This window comes from Bison bison, unplaced genomic scaffold (assembly GCF_000754665.1).
Source record: "Bison bison bison isolate TAMUID 2011002044 unplaced genomic scaffold, Bison_UMD1.0 scf7180017864303, whole genome shotgun sequence".
Classification (NCBI taxonomy): Eukaryota; Metazoa; Chordata; class Mammalia; order Artiodactyla; family Bovidae; genus Bison; species Bison bison.
Window position 1 is genome coordinate 613,297 of NW_011494875.1, and position 18,589 is coordinate 631,885.

The following is an 18,589-nucleotide window of genomic DNA, read 5'->3' on the forward strand; positions in this document are numbered from 1 at the left end:
TGGGCTCCAAAATCACTGCAGATGGTGATTGCAGCCATGAAATTAAAAGACGCTTACTCCTTGGAAGGAAAGTTATGACCAACCCAGATAGCATATTCAAAAGCAGAGACGTTACTTTGCCAACAAAGGTCCATCTAGTCAAGGCTATGGTTTTTCCAGTGGTCATGTATGGATGTGAGAGTTGGACTGTGAAGAAAGCTGAGCGCCGAAGAATTGATGCTTTTGAACTGTGGTGTTGGAGAAGACTCTTGAGAGTCCCTTCAACTGCAAGGAGATCCAACCAGTCCGTCCTAAAGGGGATCAGTCCTGGGTGTTCAATGAAAGGACTGATGCTGAAGCTGACACTCCAGTACTTTGGCCACCTCATGCAAAGAGTTAATTCATTGGAAAAGACCCTGATGCTAGGAAGGATTGGTTGCAGGAGGAGAAGGGGATGACAGAGGATGAGATGGCTGGATGGCATCACCGACTCGATGGATGTGAGTCTGGGTGAACTCCGGGAGTTGGTGATGGACAGGGAGGCCTGGCGTGCTGCGGTTCATGGGTGGCAGAGTCAGACACGACTGAGCGACTGAACTGAACTGAATACCTTCAAATAATGAAGGTAAAATAAAAGGCATTTTTAAATCAATTAATTCATGACTAGAAGTTCTGCAATAAAGAACTAAAGAACAGCAGAAAGGAAGCTTTTCAGGATGAAAGAAAATGATTCTAGATGACAACTTGAATTTATAGGAAGGAATAAAGTATAATGATATAGTGTATAATATTGATACATAAAACTATATATTTTTTCTTCATTTCTTTAAATAAATATATGCCTGTTTAAGTAAAAATCATTGTAACTATACATATATATATTTGGTAAACCCAAAAGAGAGCAGAGAAAGGGAATAGGGAGAAACAGGAATAGATAGGACTAATATAAAACAAATGGCAAATTTTAAGCCTACATACAGCTGTATGAGTACGTACTATAAATGTAAATGAAATAACACTCCAAATTAAAAGTAGAGATTTATAAAAGAGCAAGCCTTAACTTTATACTATTTATAAGAGACATCCTTATTTTGAAAATGAAATGATGAAAAAATAATCAATGTAAATATACTAAGTTAGAAAGATTGGAAGTGGTCATATTAGATAAGGTAAATTTTAAGGTGTTTTACTAGAGGTAAAATGGGCCATTTTGTTCATCAGTTGTTACAGTTCATTAAGAAGATACCAGTTATAAATGTCTGTGTATCTCGTAAGACTTTAAAACTTTGAAAAAAAAGTGATAGAAATAAAGAAAATATATAAAAAATCCTAATTATAGTTGGAGATTTTAACATGCTCCTCTCAGTCATTGGTGGATAAATAGTTTAAAAACAGATTAACTAAAATGAATAAAGACTGGCCACATCTCAAATATTGACTAGAATGTGCAAACAAGAGCTTTCATACATTGCTTGGTGAAAATGTTAGATGTAATAACCACTTTGGGAAAAGATTTGGCTGATTTTTATAAAGTTAAACATCCACCTACCTTTTATCCAGCCATTCCTCAGTGTTTATCCAAGAGAAATGAAAACATATCCAGAAAAGACTTGTTCAAGAGTGCTCATAGGAACTTTATTCATAATAGCCTAAAGCTGGAAACAACCCAAATGTCCACCAACAGAGGAACTGATAAATAAATTGTGCTTCTATTAAGGTATGAAAAGGTGCTACTGACGTACCCTAAAACATGCTTCAATTTTGTAGACGTTATGCTGAGCAAAAAAAAAAAACAGAAGAATACAAACTGTATGATTCGCTTCATATAAAGTATTACAATATTTAACTTTATTCTAGTGAAGAAAATTAGTATTTTGGTGTGTGTTGTATTTTGATAAGAATACATTATACACTTATGAATCTTTTTGTCAAAACTCAGCAAACTATATACACTTAAGATTTGTACATAGCAAGGTATATCAATTTTACCACACCAAAAAAATGCTGAATATTGAACTATTATTAGTAGGTTTGGTTTTTCTTGATAGTATTTGGTTGGCAGTTCTAAAACTGCATACTCTGTATTCGAGAATTGTGCAATTGAGTAAATATATTGAGGGAGCCGGGTTTCTAACTTCTGGGAAAGGAAGGTACATTAGGGGATGGGAGAAGACTAGATTGTGTTATAGTGTTGGATTCGAATTGGCGATGTCCATATTAACCCATGCTTTTAAATATATTATACAAATAAGGCAAACTAGAATATGTATTTAAATAGTTATATATATATAAATATGTGTATAGACAATAACTATGTTTATGTACATGCAGTGTATATACATAGATTTGTGTATACATGCGCATAAAACATAATATCCATATCTCTGTACTGAAAGGACCTAGAAGCAATGATGCATCAATAACAGTGAGCACGTGTAGTGCCTGAGTTTGGATTCTAAATACCCTTCAGGGCTCACAGGACTGAATCTTGGGCTGGGTCAGGGAAAGTCCTAGATGAAGCTGGGCCTTCTTATTCTGCCAGAAAATAAAGAAGTGGTTCACATAATCACAAGCACATATCGGAAAGATCCAGAAGCCAACTTGAAAGTGTTCCTACTGTCTGTATCAGGGACAATTTGACTACCAAAATATGGTCTTAATAGGTAACCCATTGAAAAGTAAGAATTCATGGCTCCCTACTGAAGCATACAATGAAATAAATAAATAATGAAAGGATAGAGAAAGCTTCTTACAGTAAAGTTATGACTAATAAGTAGAGAAGTAGAGAAATAACAATAAAGTTAGAAATCATTCATGGGGTTTAAAACTAGTAGGTAGAAAATTTGGTGAAGAACAAGATGTTTATGTTAGTATCTAAATATCTCCCCCTCAAATTATTTATTAAGTTTAAAAGGAAAAATATTAAGCTAGTAACGGAGAAAGCTGTCTGATACCACCTTAACCAAGTCGTCAAACCTAATACAACCAGTAACGGGACCAACTAATACTGTGTGCCTCCTAATGAGTTGAAATAAGAAAGACAAACATCTCACAACCTGAACCTAATCATAAGGAAACGTCAGACAAATCCAAACTGAAATGTCAGTGTCCAAAAACACTAATAACAAAGGCTGTCTGGATCAAAGGCTGAAAAGACCTGACAACTAAATCAGGTTTGCTTTTTAAGTTATTAAAAATAGACCCAAGGGAGGAACTACCAAGGACATCACTGGGCCATTTATAAAATTAATTGGGACTGTGTATCAAATAGTATTCTTGTGTGTTAAATTTCCTGATTTTAATAACAATTGTCTATGAGATTGTCCTTCATCTTGGAAAATGCTTAATGAAAGGGTAAGAGGGCAGAGTGACTTAAATTAGTACTGATAAAAATGCAGTTAACATTTTGCATACTAAGAAGTCAGGCATATGTAAGTAGATTGATAAAATGTAAACAATTGGGTGATCTGAGTGAAAGATTCTGTACTAGTCTTAAAAACTTTTCTCCCAGCTTAATGAAATTATATAAAATAAATTACTTCTGAAAACATATATATCTGTATATATATAGAGAGAGAGGTTTTTTTTCCCCAAAAAAAGATATTAGCTTCTTTTCTTGCCCTGGTGGACTAGGTTTTATATGATTAATGCTCATACCTTCTTTGGATGAAAGTAGAAAGTGAAAGTCATGTCAGATTATTTGCGACCCCATGGACTGTACAGTCCTTGGAAGTCTCCAGGGCAGAAAGAATACTGGTGTGGGTAGCCTTTCCCTTCCCCAAGGGATCTTCCCAACCCAGGGATCCAACCCAGGTCTCCCTCATTGTGGGCAGATTCCTCTGTCCCTGGGGATTCTCCAGGCAAGACTACTGGACTAGGTTGCCATGCCCTCCTCCAGGCTGTCTTCCCAACCCAGGGATCGAACCCAGATCTCCCTCATTGCGGGCAGATTCTTTATCAGCTGAGCTACCAGGGAAGCCCAAGAATACTGGAGTGAGTGGTATATCCCTTCTCCAGGGGACATTCTTGACCCAGGAATCAAACCAGGATCTCCTGTATTGCAGGCGGATTCTGTACTAGCAGAGCTACCAGGAAAGCCGACTTTGGATATCTTTTGGCTAATTGGAGTATACATTCCAAATATTGTAAAAAATAGAGTACATTTAAATGTGCATTTTAGTTAAGATTTTTTGCTACAGTTTTACTCTCATTTTTGTTGTTTTTTTTCTGTAAAATTCTAGTTGCTTTGAAAAATAAAAAGGTGTAAAATTTTGAATAAATCTACATGAAATGTGTAATTTGTGATTATAAACTTCAATATTTGAATCATTGTGATAGTAAATTTGTTGAATATGTACTTTTAAAGTGATTCTCATTGTGCTATGTCCAATGTTAATAGGAGTTATATATAGCCCTAATTTTTTGTGTATAATATACTTGGGAGATCATGGCATCCAGTCCCATCACTTCATGGCAAATAGATGGAGAAACTGGAAAACAGTGGCTGACTTTATTTTTTGGGGCTCCAAAATCATTGCAGATGGTGACTGTAGCCATGAAATTAAGAGACGCTTACTCCTTAGAAGGAAAGTTATGACCAACCTAGAGACCATATTAAAGAGCAGAGACATTACTTTGGCAACAAAGGTCTGTCTAGTCAAGGCTATGGTTTTTTCAGTAGTCGTGTATGAATGTGAGAGTTGGACTATAAAGTAAGCTGAACGCTGAAGAATTGAAGCTTTTGAACTATGGTGTTGGAGAAGACTCTTCAACTGCAGAGATCCAACCAGTCCATCCTAAAGGAGATCAGTCCTGAGTATTCATTGTAAGGACTGATGTTGAAGCTGAAACTCTAATACTTTGGCCACCTCACGCAAAGAGCTGACTCATTTGAAAAAACTCTGATGCAGGGAAAGATTGAAGGCAGGAGGCGAAGGGGATGACAGAGGATGAGATGGTTGGATGGCATCACCAACTCAATGGACATGAGTTTGGGTAAACTCTGGGAGCTGGTTATGGACAGGGAGGCCTGGCATGCTGCGGTCCGTGGGGTTGCAAAGAGTCAGACATGACTGAGCGACTGAACTGACTGATACTTGGGAGAATTGTGGGCCTAAGGGTACAGATGTATTATCTGTGATGTTGTCACCAAGTTAGAGATTTTTACTTTCTTTCATGTCGCTAACTACTTCGAAATGTTATGAAAACTGTGACCAATCTTCCATCCATACGTGTATTGCTTTTTTGCATATAACTTAGGGAGTTTCAAGGATACCCTTAACCCTATCCCCTGACTTTTCTTTGGAAGCCCAAGTCAACCTGTGCACTCAAGTTTAATGTTCACATGTATTCATTAGCAAAATGCCATTCTAGGACAACCAGCTTCAGAATCATTTGCGGTACTTGATTTTAAAAAAACATGGATTCCAGAATCTGCTCTCCATTCATTCATTCACCAAATATTTGTTAATCTCTACTATATTCTAGACACCATTCTAGGCACTAGTAATACAGCAGTGGATTAAATCCCTGACATCATAGGAATCACATTTCTCTGGTAAGGATAGACATTAAACAAATAAATGTTTAGTGTGTCAGATAAACATCATGGGAAGTCTCTCATGGTGGGGATAGGAAGTTCAGTTTAAATAAGGTATTTGGGAAAGGTCTCACTAAGAAGACAACATGGAAACGAAGCCCTGGAGAAGATAATGAAATGAATCATACAGATGTTCCAGGAAGAGACAAAAAGTGCCAAGATTTGTGAACAGCAGAGTTACCCATTAAAGTTCAAGACGTAACAAGAAAGACAATGTAGCTGAATCGAGAGTGAGAGGGATGGAGGGAGGTGAGGGGGTGGGCAGGGAGTTCAAACATAATTGATTGAATTTGACTGCTGTGTTTAAAGTATTATTACATTATAATGGACAGGGTGAAAATAGGGAGACCTATCAGTATATTATTAATGAAGTGAGGGCAGTGGTGGCTCAGACCAGAATTTGCGATAGAAAACATTATGAGTAGTGGTTAGACTTGAGATATATTTTGAATGTAGAGCTGACAGAATTTAAAAGATTCATTGGTAGAATATGAGAAATCAGGGGCTTAAAAATAACTTCAGAGTTTTGGGCCTGAACAACAAAAACAACAAGGCGTTTACTGACTTGTGGAGGAACAAATTTGGTAGAGGAAGATCTAAAATCAGTTTTGAACTTTGGGTGTTTTGAGCTATCAAATATACAAGTGAAGTGCTGAGCTGAATTATACATCCTGGCGTTCAAAAGAGAGGTCTGAGCAGAGGATATGAATTTGAGAGTTGTCACATCGTATTTAAAGCCGTTAGACAGGAAGAGATAGTCAAGGTCAAAGTTTTGAAAATTTGTCCAAGAACTGAATGCTGTGGCACTCCCCACCTGGAGATGAGAAAGAATCAAATCCATATGAAGGACTGAAAAGGAACACCTAGCAAGGCACAGAGCACCGAAAGACCTTAAGAACCAGGAAACCAATGTAAAGGAATTGCAAAGAGGTCAAAGTACTCCACTTTCCATGCTGGTGGGAACAAGTAAGATGAGATTTAGGCTTTGAATTTAGCAAGAGAGGAGTAATCCTCAACCTTGACAAAAGCAATTCCAGTGCATACTGGAGATAAAACTTGCATAGGATGGGTTCAAGAGGAACAATTGTAGACAGATAATATAAAGCATTTTCTTTCAAAGTGGCTTTTTGGTTTCCTGGTGGAGAATGATTTATATCAGATTTTCTGTAGTTTAGACCAGGAGTTTATTTTTTATTATACCCTAATATGATTTTTGTGTGCACCAGATTTGAGAACCCCCCTTATAACATATGATTGGTGTTTGCTACCAATCATTCTTCAGTATAGCAAGTGCAAGTGATTTAAAAATAAATGAAAATTCTTGTTTAACCACTGCTGACTCCAGTGGCCAAAATTTGCAGATATCAGCGACTCATCAGCCTAATCACAAAACAGAAACTTAAAGGCCAGGGACAAAAGTTTAAAAAAAAAGAAAAGAAATTTTTTTTTTTTTTTGGTAATTACTATTTCCCTGAAAGGATGTCTGTAGTCAGCCAAAAAGAGTTAAAAGATTTCAAAAATATTAACATCTTGAAATTCTCCTTTTCAAATACTGTTTTATATTTAGCATCGTTTATTTTAAAACAATTGAAAAGTGAATTAGCTTTGCATTACAACTGCCAAAATCTGCTCAAACTGTAAGCACCAGTTTCTAGAGGCATCTTGGAAATAGTGGGGATTAAAAATTAAACTATTGTATTGATTTATCTGCTTTGGAGGAGTTTTTTTTACTGTATTTATTAAAATGAACCCATTTCTGGTTAATATTTTTTAAATCTCACATACTAATGAAGGAACCCAAGATGGTTTAAATATCTCTATACTATTCATACTATGAAATTAGGAATGAAGGAACCTTCTAAAATCATTACAATACTACTTGCTTAACTAAGTCTTTAGACAATTTTAAATTATTTCAAGCCAAAGAAAATATGTCCCATTTTAAAAAGATTCCAAAAGAAAGTAACTTAATTCTCCTAAGCAATTTATTCATTTACTTTCAAAGTGATTCTCTCTATTTACCAAAATATGTCCCGTATAAACACACATTAAGTATCTAACCTTTGACTATTTAAAAGCCCGTTTTTCTGTATTTTATATATTCCTGTCTAAATTGCAAATTGCATTTTGCTAATTGTAGCTAACCAGAGCACCTTGAAATGGGATAGCTGAGTTGACTGCTAGTGTGGCCTTGGGTAAGTCATTTTACTTTTGTAATGCCACTTCCTCATTTCTATGATGATGGAATTATAGATTCCTAAGAGAAAAACATGAAAATATTATGGACTTTAGATAATTCAGGCATCACATTTAATGATGGGAGTTATTGCCTGATTTTCACATTGGACTCCAAAGCACATGGCTAACAGTTCATCTCATTATTGCTAGCACTTAGCATGGTAAGTGACTTGAGTAAATGCCAGATACCTGTGGACTTCCTGGGAATCAGGGTGTCATGGGAATATGAGCCTCAGAGAGGAGGAGACTTTTGACATCTTAAGAGGAAACCTCTCTCATGAGAGGAAGAATAGCATGAGAAAAGACTGAAAATGAGACAGAATCCCAATTGGAGTGAGGGTAAGGGTAGGAAATGAGACTTAAGCCATGTCCATAAAGTGGAAGGCTTTGAATGCTGGGTTAATCTGTATTTTACAATGATTCAGGCTTTAATGTCTCAGAGCCTTAGTGTGAGTAAAACGTAACCTGCTTAAATTTCATGGTTATGGTAAGGACTAGTTAAAGGGACAACATGTGAAAGTGCTTTATAACCTACAGTTAGTTCAGTAGCTCAGTCGTGTCAGACTCTTTGCAACCCCATGGACTGTAGCACTCCAGGCTCCCCTGTCTATCACCAACTCCCGGAGCTTTTTCAAACTCAGGTCCATTGAGTCGGTGATGCCATCCAACCATCTCATCCTCTGTCATCCCCTTCTCCTCCTGCCTTCAATCTTTCCCAGCATCAGGGTCTTTTCATATGAGTCAACTCTTCATATCAGATGGCCAAAGTACTGGAGTTTCACCTTGAACATCAGTCCTTCCAATGAATAATTAGAACTAATTTCCTTGAGGATTGACTGCTTGGATCTTCTTCCAATCCAAGGGACTCTCAAGAGTTTTCTCCAACACCGCACTTCAAAAGCATCAGTTCTTCGACACTCAGCTTTCTTTATAGTCCAACTCTCACATCCATACATGACTACTGGAAAAACCATAGCCTTGACTAGATGAACCTTTGTTGGCAAAGTAATGTCTCTGCTTTTTAATATGCTGTCTAGGTTGGTCATAGCTTTTCTTTCCAGGAGCAAGCATCTTTTAATTTCATGGCTGCAATCACCATCTGCAGTGATTTTGGAGCCCCCCAAAATAAAGTCTGTCACTGATTCCATTGTTTCCCCATCTAATTGCCATGAAGTGATGGGACCAGATGCCATGATCTTAGTTTTTTGAATGTTGAGTTTTAAGCCAGCTTTTTCACTGTCCTCTTTCACTTTCATCAAGAGGCTCTTTAGTTCTTCTTTGATTTCTGCCATAAGGGTGGCATTGTCTACATATCTGAGGTCATTGGTACTTCTCCCTGCAGTCTTGATTCCAGCTTGTGCTTCATCCAGCCCAGCATTTTGCATGATGTATTCTGCATATAAGTTAAATAAGCAGGGTGACAATATACAGCCTTGATGTATTCCTTTCCCAATTTGGAACCGATCCGTTGTTCCATGTCTAGTTCTAACTGTTGCTTCTTGACCTGCATACAGATTTCTCAGGAGGCAGGTAAGGTGGTCTGATATCCCTTCTCTTGAATTTTCCACAGTTTGTTGTGATCCACACAAAGGCTTTGGCGTAGTCAATAAAGCAGAAGTAGATGTTTTTCTGGTATTCTCTTGCTTTTTCTGTCATCCAACGGATGTTCGCAGTTTGATCTCTGGTTCCTCTGCCTTTTCTAAATCCAGCTTGAATATCTGGAAGTTCACAGTTCACATACTTTTGAAGCCTAGCTTGGAAAATTTTGAGCATTACTTTGCTAGTGCGTGAAATGAGTGCAATTGTGTGGTGGTTTGAACATTCTTTGGCATTGCCTTTCTTTGGGATTGGAATAAAGCTGATCTTTTCCAGTCCCATGGCCACTGCTGAGTTTTCCAAATTTGCTGGCATATTGAGTGCAGCACTTTCACAGCATCATCTTTTAGGATTTGAAATAGCTCAGCTGGAATTCCATAACCTCCACTAGCTTTGTTCATAGTGATGCTTCCTCAGGCACAGTTCACTTCGCATTCCAGGATGGCTAGCTGTAGGTGAGTGATCATACCATCATGATTATCTGGGTTGTGAAGATCTTTTTTGTACAGTTCTGTGTATTCTTGCCACATCTTCTTAATACCTTCTGCTTCTGTTAGGTCCCTACCATTTCTGTCCTTTGTTGTGCCTGTCTTTGCCTGAAATGTTCCCTTGGTATCTCTAATTTTCTTGAAGACATCTCTAGTCTTTCCCATTCTGTTGTTTTCCTCTATTTCTTTGCATTGATCACTGAGGAAACCTTTCTTATTTCTCCTTGTGATTCTTTGGAACTCTGCATTCGAATGGATATATCTTTTCTTTTCTCCTTTTCTTTTCGCTTCTCTTCTTTCCTCAGCTATTTATAAGACCTCCTCAGACAACCATTTTGCCTTTTTGCATTTCTTTTTCTTGGGGATGGTCTTGATCACTCCCTCCTTTACAGTGTCATGAACCTCCATCCATAGTTCTTCAGGCACTCTGTCTGTCAGATCTAATTGCTTGAATCTCTTTGTCACTTCCACTGTATAATTGTAAGGGATTTGATTTAGGTCATACCTGAATGGTCTAGTGGCTTTCCCTACTTATAACCTATAGACTAAACATTTTTGTCCAAGATTTTAATCCTATCTTGAATTTAGCTTACTTACTCCAGTAGTCTCTAATATATATCTTATACCCATGGCAAAATTTATTTCTTTTCCCTCATTCCCTGTCCACCTTGTATGTTTCTGCCTTTCTGACTTTGCTTATACTTCTCCATAGAATAGTCTTATTGCTTTCTACCATTTTTTCACATCATATCCATCCTGCAAGACCAAACTGAAGTACTTTTTGCTTTACCATTTATCCTTTATTCCTGTTTTTTTCTTCATTCGGGGAACTCTTTGCTTTACTTACTCCAAGAAAATCTGTAGTACTCCCTCACTACTCTATTTTGTATAGTAATTCTCATTTATATTTTAATTCTATATCCATAACAAGATGATTAGTTCCCTAAAAACAGAAATAATATATTGACTTTTTTGCTGAAGTATAGGTTAATAGTAAAAGTTTTAAAATAATGTTATTTTACAGATACTTAATTCAAGAAAACATGCAAACCTAGAGATTTTTAAGTGTGGGAAGAATTCACTCTTTGCAGAGCTTCAGTTCCTATTGTTCAGGATTTGAAACAGTGAAACTAATAAGGAAACTCCGTGTTTTATTTAGCAGACATTGCTTATTCTGAAAGAATGGGAGTGGAGGGGGGGGGGAGTTGAACCAGATGATAATGCTATTTCTATATGTCAAAAATAGTCAAACACTGAATATTTCATAACATTCTACCTAAGTATATAGTAAATTTAACTGAACATCCTAAACCTAGTAGTCACTGCTGCTGCTGCGGCTGAGTCACTTCAGTCGTGTCCGACTCTGTGTGACCCTATAGATGGCAGCCCACCAGGCTCCCCTGTCCCTGGGATTCTCCAGGCAAGAACACTGGAGTGGGTTGCCATTTCCTTCTCCAGTGCATGAAAGTGAAAAGAGAAAGTGAAATTGCTCAGTCATGTCAGACCCTCAGCAACCCCATGGACTGCAGCCTACCAGGCTCCTCCATCCATGGGATTTTCCAGGCAAGAGTACTGGAGTGGGGTGCCATTGCCTTCTCCTTTGCCACCACAAATAATAAATCTGTATATTAAACAGAATAACTGCCATCCTAATCATTTAAGCTATCATATATCTGAGATGCATGTATTTGTTGGGCAGCTACTGTATGCTAGTCACCAAACTAAGTGCTTAATGTGTCGTTAACAACAGACAGACATAGATCCTACCTTTGAAGAGCTTATATTTTAGAATATGCCTGTTGTGGTCTAGGGGGCTTCATAAACATACATATAAAATGCAACTAAATTGTGGTAAATAATGTTTTCTAAAATACGAGAAAATTTTGGGGAAATCAGGAGAAGATTTCAGAGGAAATGATGTTCATTCTGATATATGAAGAATGAGCTTAAGAGTTAGCTAGATGAGAAAAGGGGAAAAGGCAGAGGGAATACAGTGGGACCCATGTGTTTAGGAACAGAAAAAAAGCTGCCAGGGTAGCTTGTTGGTGGCAAGTGAATAGATAAGAACATTAGAGGAAATTGAACAGTCAGGAACCAAGTAAAGTAGGATCTGTAGCTAGAGTTAAAGTTTGTTTTGTATTTTAAGTACACTGGAAGCCATTAAAAAAACTGACATGAATCGATTTATATCTTGAAAGATCATTCTACTCTGAAGACTGAATGATAGAGGTGTACTGGGGATAAGGCAAGAATACAAGAAAGGAGGCAGATTAAGGGGCTGTTACAGAGAAAATGGGGAGATAAGACCAGTTCTAGATAGTTATCAGAAGCATAATCAACTGGGGTCCTGATAAATTAGATGAGGGAGTCAGTAGAGAGACACAGGGTAAGCGAAAGGTGCAAAACTTAATTCCCAAAGACTTCTGACCTGGGAGAATGAAATTCTGTGGAGGAAGGAGTTGGGGGGTGGGTCAAGAGAACAGTTGGGGACAAGTTACTTTGAGTTGTACATGAGACATCCAGGTGTAGTCTCTGGATATTTGTCAGAAGCAAATTCTAGCTAGATATATAAATTTAGGAATAAAGATGAAGGTAGTATTTAAAACCATGAGAATGAGTCTGGAGAGGTAAGAAAATAAGCTGTAAGACATGAGTCCTGAGGCCTGCAGGAATCTGGCAGGAAGTACAATGGATGAAGACAGCCCACGGTGAGATAATAAATGACAACTGATAAGGGTATGTGAACTAGAGAGGGAGGTGAGGGAGCGGGGTGGTAGTATAGAGAGAACAGACAAATCTGAACATTAGTGCATCATCTGCAAGGGGTTGCCTCTACTGACTCATACAGTTTTAAATATGAAGTATATTTTCCACATAATTCAATACTAGAAAAGGCACAGAAAATCCAAATTCTTAACTTCTTGTTTGGTACTTTACTAGGATAATTAGTAGCAAATGAACTCTACTAGGATTATTAGTACCAAATAAATATGGCCCTAATGTTATTAGAGCTTCCATTTTTTAAACAAGAAGTTAAGAATTTGGATTTTCTGTGCCTTTTCTAGTATTGAATTATGTGGAAAATATAATTCATATTTAAAATTGTATGAGTCAGCATTGATTTAGCCCACCAAATTACAGTCTCTGCTTGGACAGGGTACTTAGGGTTATTTGGAGATCAGATAAAGGATTAGCAGCCAGAAAGATGTTAGGGAAAACAGAATATAGTGTCATAAAACCAGAAATAGAATGTTTCACAAAGTTTGGATGGTCTCATGTTTAATATGCTGCTGACAAGTTTGGTAAGATGATGCCTGAAAGTGTTGGTTGGATTTACTAGCGTGTGGAATAGGCTTTTGGTGACATTAGCAAGAGCAATTCCTCAGTCGAACTGACTACTTAAAATTAAGTAAGGTAGAGACTGCCATGCGTGGGCACAGAACAGGAAAGATCCCCTGGAGTGAATTGAATGATAAAGAACTGAAGACTTTAAATATGGATGCTTCTGAAAAGCTTCTTTGTGAAGTGGAGCAAAATATAATTGTACCTGGAAGAAAATTAGAATCAAAGTATGGAACTTTTTAAGGAATTGAATATATGAGATAATTATTAAGAGAAGAAAAATTAAATATGCAAGTTCAGTCATTTGGAGGGTTACTTTTTTTTAGGTTTTTATATACTACTTACCTAGGGCTTCCCAAGTGGCACAGTGGTAAAGAATTTGCCTGCCAATGCAGGAGATGCCAGACAGGTTTGATCCCTGGTCAGGAAGATCCCCTGTAGCAGGAAATAGCAACCCACTTCAGTATTCCTGCCGGGAAATCCCATGGGCAGAGGGGCCCGGCGGACTACAGTCCATGGGGTCACAAAGAGTCTCTTCTGACTGAGCGACCGAGTACACAGACACCAATACTGCTAGTTGATGGTGTGGTGTAGTGTTAGTCACTCAGTCATGTTCGACTCTTTGCGACCCCACGGACTGTAGCCCGCCAGGCTCTTCTGTCCACGGAATCGTCCAGGCAAGAATACTGGAGTGGTTTGCCATTCCCTCTCCAGGGGATCTTTCCGACCCAGGGATCGAACCTGGGTCTCCTGCATCACAGGCAGATTCTTTACCGTTTTAGCTACAGAGACGCACTTATCTATAGCAATATGTAAAGAATCTCACATTACAGAATACTCAACTGAGTATCTGGACCGTATGCAGTACTTGTAGTTATTGATGACTTAATGGATCTTTACAACAGGCTAATTACAGTTGTTTTCAACATGACAAAGTCATGTGCCTTCTCCAGCTTTCCTGTACATACAAATCACCAGAGGAGGGGAAGGGTGTCTTGATAGAGTATTTTGGTTCAGTTGGTCTCAGTTGGACTTGAAGAGTGCATTTCTAACAGGCTCCCAGGTGATAGCAATACCACTGATCCATGACTATAGAAAAAGTATTAAGAAACAAGAGGTAACTAGCAGGTTTTTCACTGATTTCCAGTTCTCTTTCCAGCGACCCTGTGATGTATTATTTCCCCCTTTTTAGAACTGAGGTAAATGATGTTTAGAGCTGTTAAATAACACAAGTTAAAAGGTAAAGTTTGCCTAGCTGTCAGTCAGTTGTTCATGTGTTTGCTTTGGCCACTATAGCATCTTAGTTTTTGTAGATTTGTACAGATAATTTTTCCCTCTTTAGTGAAAATTGTTGTTTTCTTTTATATTTAATTTTAAATTCCATTTGACCTCTCTCTCCTACGCATTAAGAGTTGCAAGTTCGTTGGAGGGACACTCCCATAGTTCCATTGTAGTCCTTTTCTGAAACATGAAACCTTAAAAGAGAACTAGTTATGTGTCTTGAGGAAGATGGCTTTTCACAAAGTTTGTCATGCCCTAGGCAGTTGGTAGAATCCAGGGATGAGGTGGGGAGATTGCCAGAATATTCCAGAGCTGTACCATGCAAAAATAGGTTTTATCTGGAAGTATGATATCGGTCATCATAATGTATAGTTTTATTTGACTTCTTTACTGCAGCCTAACATTGACATAAAAATATTTCTTTTAGAATGTGAAACACAGAAAGTATGCAAGGTGGAAGGCAACATATATTCATAATTGTTTAAAGAATGGAGAGACTCCTCAAGCAGGGCCTGTTGGGATTGAAGAAGATAATGGTATGTATTTATATAAGTGAAATGATTTAGTGGAATCATAACTGTTCAATATATTATTATTCAGAATTTTTGGAAACCATTTTATTTCCTTCATCAGGTCCAAAATCAGGTGTAAAATTATAAACTTAGGGACAAGTGAAAAATTAAGGCAAAACTGCTCAATATCTGTTTGTGTCAACAACAGAATGGCTTGGTTTTCTCCTGCATCTGATCAGATTTCACTGCTACATGGGACAGGTGGTCCTTTCGTAATCTATAAAATGTTTCCAATCCATAGAGAAAACTGAAAACTTATTTTTTAATAAGGTGAGTTTTGGAGGGGGAAGGGGGGGTAGGTAATACTTTCACAAAATTTGTAATAGAGTATGTAAAAAATATTGAGTGAATTTCTCATTTCCACCATAGTCTTTATTATCCCAGATTCTACTGAAACCAAAAGAAGTAAATATTTTTTTAGTATTTTGTATATCTTTATAGAAATTATTTTTTAATAAATTACTAGTAAATAGGAATATATATCCTCACTTTGTTAACACAGTTGGTAATATACACACTGTTCTATTGATACATCTGGGTGGTTGGCTTATTTATGCATTCACTTAAGAGGTCTATTTAGAATTTTATAATACCATTCAGTTAAAAAAAGCAGCACTATAGTTGACATGTAGCTACTACATGTAAACTCTTGCAACTCTTCTAGAATGCAAGCTTTCATATAGCATTTCAAGTGAATTTTTTGCTATTTCTGAAGAACACTTGTTTAGTCTTTAGATAGCCTTTTATATATAGCACACCCTCAGAAATCTTTGACACTTGATGTTATTCTTGTTTGCAAAAGAGGAAACTGAGGTTTCAAGTTTTAGCTGTCCAGATTTCATAGACCCACAGAGAAGGGAAGCAGAAATGGAGTTCTTACTCTTAAGTCCTATGCTCTTTTTACTAACACTACAGTGTGTATACTGTAATACTAAGTTGTTATTAAGTGTTTAAAGTTGACTGTTCTACAGCATGATTAAGTTTTGGGCTTATTTACATCACCACAGTGAAACTGGGTTTTTTAAAGTTTATCGCCACAACTTTATTTCTCACTTTTTCATTTAATATTTTGGAATGTTTTGCATACTTTTCTCCCTGCTTTAATGCTGTCCATAGTCAGAATGTTTTATGTCAGTACTGCTTTGTACAGAACAACTAGTCATTTCCAGTTGTCCGAAAGAAAAGATCTGAGATCCTTAGCCTAACAGGCAAGACTCACCATGATATGGCACTGACCTACCTTACCGTCTTTATTTCCTCCTCCTGTCTCCTGTTGGCTTAGCCTGCTAGGGCTGCCGCAGCAAAGTACCATAGACTGAACGGCTTAAACAAAGGGTATTTATTTTCTCACAGTTATGGAGTCTGGAAAATCCAAGATCAAGGGCCAGCAGTTTGGTTTCTGGTGAGATGTTAATGTGATTACTCCTTGAAGAAGTTCAAGGGCAATTAGATATTCTACCCAAGATTTCAAAAGAAAGGTCTAGGCTAAAAGTGATATTTTGGAGTTGTCAGTTTAAAAGGAAGAAGTGAACCTAAATTAAATATTGGATAACCCAGGGAGAATGGATTGCTTAAGAATTAAAAGCAAAGATGGAACCAGACTTTCTTCACCTTTACTAATCCTATTAGATTAGAAACTGAAGCAGAGGCACTTCTGTTATTTTAAGTAAGGTACATACACATACGTGTAGTAAATGTAAAAAGACATGTAATATTCATAATTTCAGACATTTGATTTATATCTCAATTCTTAAATACACATTGAAAATGAAAATATCTTAAAAAAAAGAAAATGAAAAAATCTTTGTTGTTTTAAACATACATTATACTCTTCAGTAGTATTTCAGAGGTGTCATTCTAGACACATTGAAATACCTAATGATCAATTTGTTTTTCACGTACTCTGAGGATCAATGACTTCTCTCATCTTAAAAATTTTATTTTCTCTTGAAAGTAGGAAGTGTTACATTTTGATCATTATCATGGTCTCTTTTGTTCTGAAATGGTTATTTTAGGTCCTCTATAATATTGTAGATTATTAAGTACATACTATATAATTTTTGTTTTAATTTCCCAAAATTAGCTTAAACTGAGTTTGTAGTTTTTATTCATTATTTTCATTCCATTTTATAGAGCTTCTGGGTAGTACAAAATTGTTAGCTATAGAATACTAATAATCCTTTAAAATATAAAAGAGAATATTTTCACTATATACTTTTCAACCTATTAAATAATTTAAAATGTGGCCTGGTGTCATAATTAGGTGTTAATGTCGTAACATCTAACAGTGTCTGCTTAGAAATGGCTTATGGGTCTAAAAGAGGATGTCATGAAATCTGAATATGTATTCAAAACCTTTTCTTTAAAACTGATTTTTCTTTTTCTCAATGTAGCATTGTATTCCTTGTATTATTAAATTTTACAAGATATTCTAGGTATAAAAGATACTATGTTTAATAAAAGTCTAATTTTCTGTTGTTCTATAAGTCTAGTAAAGCTAGTAAAAAATAATAGATACTAGGAACTCCCCTCATGGTCCAGTAGAAGCTTCCACTGAGCTTCCAATGCAGGGGACATGTGTTCAGTCCCCGGTTGGGAAACTAAGATTGTATATGCTGTGCAGTGCAGCCAAAAAATAAATACTGTACCTTTGTTAGTTTAGAGGAAGAGAAAAAAAAATATTCTTATTTTTGAACAGTACTGTATTACCATATTGTCTAAAAGTACAGAAGGAAGTCATACAATTGATACAAAAAAGCATTCTAGGAAAAATTTAGGCTTAGCTGAAGGGGAATCTGTTAACATTCAAACCCTTGAGTTTCCACATCCACTTGCTTTCAGTATCTGCTAAATGGTATTCTTTTTAAATGGTCAACATTAACCTATACTTCAGCAATAAAAACTAATGAAGGTAATTTTGAGGTTTTCTTCTTTTTTTTTTTTTTTTCATTATGACTACATTTTTCTCCATGGCCTTGAACTTATTTATAGTATTTGCTTTAGAGTTATTTTCCACTAATTTCAATATCTGGGTCACATCAGGGTCTTTTCCTGTGTCTCTTTTTCACCTGCATCTGGTCACATTTTCATCCTCTCCCCTCCCCCCGTATCTCTAATTTTTGTTATTGATAACCTTTGTAGCTCCTCTGCATTCAATTATCTTCCTTTGCAAAGTCTTGATTCTTGTTCTAGCAGACAATTAACTTGCCTAAACTGCCCCTCTTTTGTTTCAGCTTTAAGGCTGTTGCTTTCTTCAGGGCTCCTTAGACTCTTCCCTGAGTCTGCCTGCATAATTTAAGGGCCATATAGGTATTTAGTTGAGGTTCATACAAGCATTTCAAGGCTCACTTCTCTGCAACTCCTTTTTTTGCATAGACTTTTGGGTGCCCTCAGGTGAAAAGCGACATGAAAGCAAACCTTCCCTGGTGAGATTTCTTCTGTCAGGGCTCATCTTCATTCTAATTTCTACCAACTTTTTTTTTTTTTTTTTTTTT

At 36.8% G+C, this 18,589-nt stretch overlaps 1 protein-coding gene across 2 annotated transcripts in view; it reads left to right on the plus strand.

Annotated features, from left to right (window-relative positions):
* The window catches only part of VTA1 (vesicle (multivesicular body) trafficking 1), a 72,669-nt gene that overhangs the window by 36,919 nt on the left and 17,161 nt on the right, over nt 1–18,589 (plus strand). For both annotated transcript variants that reach the window (XM_010851437.1, XM_010851439.1), the window contains exon 5: nt 14,951–15,059. In XM_010851437.1, the coding sequence (XP_010849739.1) occupies nt 14,951–15,059 (109 nt within the window). The remainder of the gene's footprint in view (nt 1–14,950; nt 15,060–18,589) is intronic.